General features: G+C 19.3%; 1 protein-coding gene across 1 annotated transcript; it reads right to left on the bottom strand.

Moving 5' to 3' along the window:
- Nucleotides 1–360: 360 nt before the first annotated feature.
- On the bottom strand, nucleotides 361–8,175 carry PGSY75_1239200 (transcription factor with AP2 domain(s); the record flags this gene model as incomplete). Its single annotated transcript, XM_018786960.1, has 1 exon — nucleotides 361–8,175. One exon carries the CDS (start codon nucleotides 8,173–8,175, stop codon nucleotides 361–363), a length of 7,815 nt encoding a protein of 2,604 aa, XP_018640825.1.
- Nucleotides 8,176–10,600: the final 2,425 nt, after the last annotated feature.

The following is a 10,600-nucleotide window of genomic DNA, read 5'->3' as shown; positions in this document are numbered from 1 at the left end:
AATTTTTTTTTTTTTTTTTTTTTCAATAAATGGTTTACTCATAATCTTTTCTCACTTCCATTTGAAAAAAAAAATAAAAACTATATCAACAATATAAAATATAAATGTTCAATGTAATTATAAGTACGTCAGCTTAACAATGATATATAATAATAATAGTAATAATAATGAGAATAAAAAAAAAAAAAAAAAAAAATACACATAATTGTTTATGTTAATAATATAATTGAAAATATATAATAATGTGTAAATAATATAAATGTAAATATAAATTTCTTTTTTTTTTTATTTTATTTTTTTTTTTTTTTTTTTTTTTTTTTTTTTTTTTTATTTTTTTATTTATTTCTTTGGGTTCATTATTTATAATAACATGGATGGTGTTATAATTCCGGGATCTTCGACGGCTACATATTCACAGAAATTTTCCTTATGATCATAAGATGGTAATATTTCATTATGAATCAATGAATCAATTAATACATATAATTCAGCATAAGGTAGATCGGTAGGTAGAATACATCTTTGTATATAATCACCAAATACATTTAGATAAGGTATGATTTGTTCTTCATTTTTTATTAAGGTTAAATAATTTAAATGATGTTTTATACATAATTTATACATATTAACATTTTTACTAAGCATAGGTATATTTAATTCTAATATAGTTTCAAGATCATGTAAAATGAATAATATAGCATCTCTACATAAATTAATTCTCATATCTTTATTATTTTCATCATGATTATTATGTTTATTAATAATATTTTTTTTATCTATATTATGCATATCAATATCATTATCTATATTACTATCCATATTAATATCTGTATTATTTTCCATTTGACCTTCTAAATTATTATCTAAGTGATGATTATGATCAGTACTACTATTATTACTATGATTATTTATATTATTATTATCATTACTCATTAAATTGTTTGCATTATTTTTTATTGCATTCATAGAAACTAAGAAGTTATTCTTATAATCATAGTTATTTGAATTCTCATCACAATTTTTCATATTCATTTTATCTTCTTTTGACCAACTATCATCATCACTATCTTCATTCGCAGGTTTTTGAGAATTGCGAAAAGCAATAGCTAATTTCCTTGCTCCTTCAAAACCATATTTATTAACAGAAAAAATTCTTTCGATTCTTTTACATTTTTTATATGCTTGACCAACCCATCCCATTCTTTGAGGTGTAGAATTAAACCACACTCCTCTAACTTTTGGCATATTTTTACTCATGGATAAATATTTTAATCTTAATTCTTCAACAGATGGTCTATTTGACTTAGATCCTTTCAAAGAATTATTATTACTATTGGATCCACTATTATTACTATTATTATTGTTATTGTTATTATTATTATTATTGTTGTTGTTATTATTATTATTATTACTATTGGATCCACTATTATTACTATTATTATTATTATTGTTATTATTGTTATTGTTGTTGTTATTATTATTATTATTGTTAGTATTATTATTATTATTATTATTGTTGTTGTTGTTGTTGTTATTTGTATTTTTCTTTTTCTTGTTAATAAATCTATCCCATACTTCTCCTCGAATTCTTGCTTTTTTCCACTCTATTGCTAAACGTTTAGCTTCTTCACATCCATGTTTTTTAACAGCAAAACTTTGTGCACATTTGACACCATTTATTTTATGTTCACCAAACCATCTTTGTGAATTCTTATCATAATATACCCCTGGAATTCTTTTTAAATCATCATTTTCTTCCTTTAATTCTGTACCATCTCCTAATGACTCTCCTTTTTTACCATTACTCTTTACATAATTTTGTGGATTATGTGTTGGGCAATTTATTAAAGTACATACTTTTATATCAATTTCATTTTTTGTTGTAGATTCAGCTAAATTAGATGTTCCAATAGTTGTTACATTAGATAATTGATTTGTTTTATCATCTTTTACATCTACCAAATTTTCATCTTTCTCTTTAAGAACTGTTTGATTTTCATTCGATTCTTTCTTTAAACTTTCTTTTTGTACATCAAAAGATGTTTCTGTAAATTTTATGGGTTCGGTAAAATTTGAACTAATTATATTATCATCTCCTTTAATATTATAACTATTATTACTATTCATATTTCCATCTAATACATCTACATCTATAATTTCTTTTGCACCTTCATATTTAGGATCATTACTACTGTGTGATACATTTTGTGAATTTTCTATTGGTCCACTTCTAACTCTTTTAATATTTAAACTATTAGTTCGATTAACTAAAAATTCTTTATTCTTATCATAATTTATATTTTCATTTTTTCTTTTCCTCTTTTGTTTAGTTAAGTAGGAATTATTATCTGATTCTTTATTATAATCTGAAAAGGATGATACATTTCTCTTTAAATATAAGCTTAAGAAGTTATCATTATCACTATAACTTTTATTTTTAAATAACATTTTTTTGTTTAGAATATCTTCATTTTGTTCATTCAAATTAGCTACCTTTTCTTTAAGTTGTTGTTCATCATAACTGTTGTTCATCATTTTTTTTTCTTTATTGTCCATTATATTATTCCAAGAAACATTTTTAATATCATTATAAATATAATCATTTTGAAAATTATTTGATAAAGTAAGGTTACGAATTATATTACTTTGTAAGGAACTTTGTGATGCATTTTTTATATTTGGATCCTTATTAAATTTACCATTCTTTTGTAAATGTTCAAATAATAAGTTATTTTTAATCATAAGGTTTTTAATCATTACATCATTACTATCTAAAATAGAATAGTTATTATTATTTTCTCCATTGTTTTTATCAGCTTTTATAGTGTTTAATGCATTAACTAAATCTTCCTCATCATTATTTATAGAATCATGACTATCTACTACTTTAACAATATTGCTATCATTTATATTAGTACTGTTACTAGGGAAAATATTTTCTGTGCTATTGGTAGGTTTCTCATCATTACTATTCATATTTTTTACATTAATCATATTACTATTAACATTATTAATATCATCAACAACACCTTTTATATTATAATCTACATTTATTATATTATTATCATTAATATGGTTTTTATTTTTCTTCTTATTTTTAGGTACATTCTTTTTTTTAATATCATATGAAGAAGTAATAATATCACCATTATAATTTTTATTCACCAATGGAATAATATTTATATTATTATTTGTGATCATATTTTCATCCATGTGGTATATATTATTAAATGGTGTATTATTAGAAGGTAATTTATTCATATCAAAATTAAGTGGTGTACTTTTATAATTATCATTTGTAAAACTACCACTGGTACTTGTACTTAATAAATTACTAGCCAAATTAGAATGTAATTTAAAAAAGTTATCATTAATTCTTTTTAATTCATTATTATTTTTCATTACATCACATAAATATAATCCTTCTTTATTTTCATTATCTAAAACATTATCTTTATCTTCATTCTTGTTATACATATTATATAAATTAATTTTTTTAATATTTCTAGTCATATCGATATTCTCAATATCATCATCTACTTTATCATCATTCATACCTTCTAATAATAATGTTTCTTTTCCTTTTATTAATAATTCTTTTTCTTTTCCACTAAAATGAGATTCATCGATAATAATATTAATTTTGTGTTCATTTGAGTTATATGGTATATTTATTTTTTCTTCATTATTGTTTAGTGCATTTATATTATGTGTAAATTTATGATCATCATTACTAATAATAATATTATTATTATTATTATTATTATTATCATCATTATTATTATTATTATGTGGTATGTCATTATCTCCTATCTTTAATACATTAATATGATTAAAAAATTCTTCATCTTTTTTCTTCTTATCCATTTTATTACTCTTATTATTATCTTTCATTTTTCTTTTTCTTTCATCATTATTTAGTTCTTTATAATTTATATATTCATTATCATCATTTTTCTTCTTTTTAAATATATCCTTACTGTTATTATTCATATTACACACATCAATGTTGTTCCCATTCATCAAACTATTAACAATTGCATTTTGATAATGTAATTCTTGAAGAGTTTTGATTTGATCATAATATATATTATCGTGTGTATTATTATCACCATTATTTAAATTATTATCTTTATTTTTTTTTTTTTTTTTATCATCAACATAATTTTGATTTTTTCGAGATTTTCTCACTTTTCTTTCTTTCACTTTTTCTTCCTTTACTTCATTTTTTATATTCACTTGATAGTTTGAATTACACAAAGTATTCATCTCTTCCTCATCATTATGAATATTATTATTACTTATATTAATATTGCTGTTATATTTATTTTTCATCATTTGCTGTTGAGAATTTTCATATTTGTCAAAAGATTCATTGTTTTCAAATTTTTCATTTAATATTTCGTTTATTTCATTTATATCATTATTTAAAGAATTAAGAGATGTATTTGAAAGATTTTTTTTTTTATATTTTTTTGAATTCTCAAAAATATTTAAAAAATTCTCATTTTGATTATCATTTTTTGTTATTCTTTTAATATAATCCAAATAATTATTATAATTACTATTATTATTATAATTATTATTATTATTATAATTATTATTGGTAGTACTACTGCACTCACTTTTAATATGTTCTCTAGGGTTTTCATGAGTTATATCAAAACGAGTACTTGCTATAGTAGGATGTATTAAAGTACTATTATCTTCATAATTTATTATATTTTTATTTGCAATATCATTTATATTTCCATTTTGCATATTTAAAAGTACATTATTTATATCATCATATTGATCAGAAAACACATTATGATTTTCAACATTTGAATTTAATTCATTTTTATTCTTTGTGTATGTTTTTTTTTTTTTCTCATTTACATTATTTTTTAATATATATTCTTTTGCTATATTTAATAATAATTTATTTTTTTCATTTTCACTAAATCCATTTTTACTGGTACCACCTTCTAATAATAATTTTCTCACTTGATCACTAACATTCTTATACCATTCTTTAAAATAATTTCCATTCTCTTTTTCATCATTATTCTTACTATCATTATTATGTTCCATTTCTTCACTCGAAATATTATTGCCATTTGTGTTGTTATTTTTATCACAATTTTTAAGATTACTACGATTATTATTATTATTATTATTATAATTGTCATTATCATTATTATCATCATCATCACGATCATCCACCTCATCATCATTTCTATCTTCGTTCGTCACATAATTCTGGTTATATTTTTCTTCTTCCTCTTCATCATTTTCATTTTTTTCAATTTCATAATTAATCTTTTCCTCATCATAAGAATTAAGTTTATCCTGTTTCTTATTTCCCTCTTTAAATTCTTGATCCAAAAGTATATCAACTTTTTTATCTGAGGAGTCATTCATCGTATTTTTAACACCATCATTCTTTTGTTTAATAAAATTAAAAGGTAATTCTTCTAGCACATTTCTTCTTTTCAAATTGACTAGCACATCATTGTAAGATAAATTTTTTTCTTCTAATGATAATGATATATTATCCTGTTCATTGCTTAATATATTTTGTTGATTATTTAACGTTTGCAAGTTATTATTATTATTATTATTATTACTATCATTGATGTTGTTGTTGTTATATTTTCTCATATATGCTTCCAACAATTCCTTCTTATTAATATCTCCTTCATTCATAAGCATATTTAACTTATTTACAAAATTTATTTGCTCCTCATGATTTATATTGATCAAATTGGAAGCCAAAGGATTATCCATATGCGTATTATTTTTATTCTTATTATTCTTATTATTCTTATCGTTATGTAAATAATCCTTCTGAGCAGATTCATATACATTAGCAATATAATCATTAACTGTAGAAAATTCATTTAATGAATTATCTTTCCCTCTATTTAAATTAATTATATTTTGAACATTATTCATAATATTATTATTATGTTGATTAATATAACCTACATTATTAATTAAAGCTTTGATTTGCTCTTCTTCATTAGTATAACTGTTAGCATTATTTTTTAATATATTCATGCTGAGTTTTCTAACTTCTTCCTCATTATTGTTTAGTACATTATTCAGAATATTAGTACTATTTTTATAATCCAACAAATCTTGAGTTTTATCATCCATCATATTATTTATTTTTTTTTTCTTTTTCGACATATTGATATTATTATTATTATTGTTCGAGTTATCATTTGAAGTTGCCACATTATTATCGCCAACATATTCTTGATTATTTTTCATTTCGAAATTGTTGCTCAAATCATTCAAGTTATTCATATTATTATTACTGTTAATTTGGTTGCTTCCTTGTTTTTTTCTTTTACTCACTATGCGACCACCCATTCCTATTTTATTATTAGCATCATTCATTAAATAATTTCTCAAGGCATTTTTTTCTTCTTCCTTCATTTGATTAATTAATAATAAAGTGTCCTTATCAAAATTATTGTATAACATATTATTTCCTTCAGAATCAGTTCCATTCATCATATCTGAAGAATATAATAATCCATTTTCTAAGAGAATCTTTTTTTGTATATCTTCAATATTTGTCTCATTAAGAGTATTAAATTTATTTGTGGTTAATTCAAAAATTCTATTTTTAATATCATTCATTTTGTTATTATCTTCATTTTCTAAAATAGCTTTATTATTTTTTGCACAAAGAACTGTTTGTTTCTTGGTATTTTTTTTATTCTTCTTATTATTACATATATTAATATTATTATTATTGTGGTAATTCATATTATTGCTACAATTTAAAGATAACATTTCTCCATAGGCGTTATTTAATAGACCAAGAGGATTCATCATATTATTATCATTATCAGATAATTTAAAATGTTGATCATTATTATCATCATCCATATTATTTTCATTTAGGATATTATCATTTTGTTCTTTATTAATTTTATTTAATTGTGTACCTTCATGAGTCATCTTTTTTTTTGAATTACGATTTTTCATTTTTTCTTTAACTTGTTTATTTAAATCATCCTTGTTCATATATTTACTCAGAGAATTTAATAATATGATATTATCTAAAAGCTGTTTTGAAATTTCATTATTATCATTATGCTCATTAGATTTGTTTAGCATATCCATATTTAATGTATTAACATTCTCATCATTAGTATTAAGTGCTTTTAATAAATGTATATTTTGTAGAACTTTATTAATCTCATCATTTGTATTCATATAATTATTTCCAACAAGAACATTATCATAATTTTCTTTATTATCATATGTTTCATTATTTAATAAATTTTTCTTACCTGACAGTTTATTTTTCTTTCTCTTCCTTGACTGTTTTTCAATAATATTATTATCAACATTTTCACCATTTTCAATATTATCATTATTGTCAATATTATCATTATTGTCATTATTATCCATATTATCAATATTTTCAATATTTTCCATATTATCAATATGACTAATTATATTATCTTTATTCGATTCAACATTTAATTTTTTATTTACAACATTTATATCTTCTGTATCTTTAGAAGTATCCAATGTCTTGTTGAATTCAGAAATTTCATTGGTCTTATCAAATCTAACAGAATCCATTATTTTCTCACTCATATGTTCATAATTTTTATTCTCCCAATTTTCATTATCAACATATAAATCATTAATGATATTATCATTTTCATTATACACATCATTTTTTATACTATTATCTTGAACATTTTCAATAGTATTAATAATATCTATGTTTTTCATATAAGCGTTATTTTCAACAACAGTGTTATAAGTGCAAGGATATATATTTTCTTCCGCATTAGAAATATTGTTATTTACATTCTTATTTTCATTCATCGATATATCTTCTGTCTTGTTATGTATATCATCCAATCTATTTGATATATTATTACTATTATCGTATGTATCTCTATTTTCAATATCTTTATCATATACATAATTCTTATTAATATTTTCTATATCAATATTATTTCCATTTAACATATTATATGATATATTATCATTACTATCTTCATTCTTTAAATTCATAACTTCATTATTACCATCATTAGAAGATTCTCCTTCATTTGTTATATAATTTACTTGTTCATTTTCTTCATTATTTCTAATTTCATACACTCCACAATTTTTTTTCATAGTATCCTTATCTACTTCACCTTTATCACTCATCATTTTTATAAACACTTATTAATAATAAATAACAACAAAAAAAAAAACACTAAATAAAATACAACAAAGGTAATGTAACAATAAAATATATATATATATATATATTTATATATAATTAAATTTATTTATATTCACAGAAAAGATAAAAAATAAAAAAAAAAAAAATGATCTACATACAATAAATAATCACACACAAAATGTACATAAATATAACTTAATCCTACGAACAAATTATTAGATATATTCGTAAAAAAAAAAAAAAAAAGAAATCTTTAAAGAATTATTCTAAAGACACACAATACACAAAAGTACATGTAATAATTAATCATACAATTATTTTTCAATAATACAAATTAATATATAATGAAAATTTTTATAAAAGATACATAAAATCTATAAAAAAAATTATAACCTAATACATGCTTTGAATAAAAATATAAAACATAATAAATTCTAAATATATATATATATATATATATATATATTGTTCTATACGTCAATACAATATTATGTACCAAAAAATATAACACACATCTATAATATATATATATATTTATATGTACATAAATTCATAATAAATACATATTTAGACCGTTTCATATTCTTAAGATATTAGGTAAAATATTTACACAATTTTTATTTTAATCGATAAAAAAAAAAAAAAAATATAAAAAATAAAAACACACATAAGAACAAGAACAAAATATGAATAAAATAAATATATTTATATATATTTTTTGGTGCTTTTCATACTACACACTGATAAAAAAACAAAATAAATAAATAAATAAATAAATAAATATATAAATAAATAAATAAATAAATAAATAATATATATATAAACATACACATATATATAAATCTGACTTATAACACTACACAATATTAGAAAAAAAACACATACATATAATATTAGTACTTGTTATATATAATATAAGAATAGAACAAAAATATACATATAAATAAATATATTTACATATTCAAGTTTATTATACTACATAGTTATATAAATATATCAATATTTCGTACTCATGATACTACATAATGAAAAAAAAATAAAAAAAATAAAAAAAAAAAAAAATTAATATAAAAATAAAACAATGACATGTATTCCTTTCTTCGTTTATTTAAATATATGATTTTTATCAATATATAAATATAATAACATTCTTTAATAACCTCAACAACATTATTAATATAATAAAATATAAAGGGTCAATGCATATAAATATATATTATCAGTATTTTCCAGAAAAATATTATTAATCAAAAAATATATTGACAGTTATTATATCGTCATAAAATAAATATATAAATATATATATATAAATATATATTAAAAACAATATAAAGTAAAAAAATATACAATGAATTATTTATAAAATAAATTCCAAAACAATATATTTTTGTTTTTACATTATATGTATATATATTTATAAATATATTTATATTTATTTACAATGTAAGTATTTTTACTTAATATAACAATTCTACATTTATTAATAATAAAAAGTGCTATGTAATTTTTTCGTTATAGACATATTAACAATAATGTATATATAAATATATATATATATATATATATATATATATATATAGATTCTTCTTTTATTTATTTAAAAAAAAAATTATATATGTATAAATATTTATATAAACATACACAACTATATGTGGAAAAAAAAAAAAAAAAAAAAATTAAATAATAAATATATATATATATATATATATATATATCTTATTTTTCTTGACAATTTATGATTTAAATGTATAACATTTATTTGTAGAGTATGGAAGAGGAAAAAAAAATATATAATAAAATAATAATAATTCAATATAAAAAAATTGACAGTATAGGGTTAAAAAAAAAAAAAAAAAAAAAAAGCCATAAATTAAAAACAAAATACTTATTAATACTTAATAAAAATTAAATAAATAAATAATACATATAAATATAAATAAATAGTATTTATACATACATTTTAATTGTGGAAAAATATCTTATGTGTCTACATAATTATATATATAATATATATATACATAATTTTTGAGTACCATATCATATAAATATGTACACAATTTTATGCTATAATATATGTACTTTCTTGACAGTTAAATATAATATATTCATATATTTTTTATACATATACGAACATAAAAAAAAAAAAAAAAAAAAAAAAAAATATGCATACATATACATATATATATTATATATAATTTCTTATTAATATAATATGAAATGTGTAATGGACAAACTTCATAAATGAATATAAATATATATTTCTTTTAAAGAAATTATATATTCATTTTATTTAAATATATACAGACATTTTTCTTCTATTTGTTATACCTATATATAGTACAAATGCGTACACATATAACGAAACTCATGAAAAAAAAAAAAAAAAAAAAAAAAAAAAATTTAAAA

The sequence above is a fragment of the Plasmodium gaboni genome, chromosome 12 (assembly GCF_001602025.1).
Source record: "Plasmodium gaboni strain SY75 chromosome 12, whole genome shotgun sequence".
In the NCBI taxonomy this organism is placed as follows: Eukaryota; Apicomplexa; class Aconoidasida; order Haemosporida; family Plasmodiidae; genus Plasmodium; species Plasmodium gaboni.
Note: the sequence above shows the minus strand (reverse complement) of the source record. Positions and strands in the feature narration are given on the sequence as shown.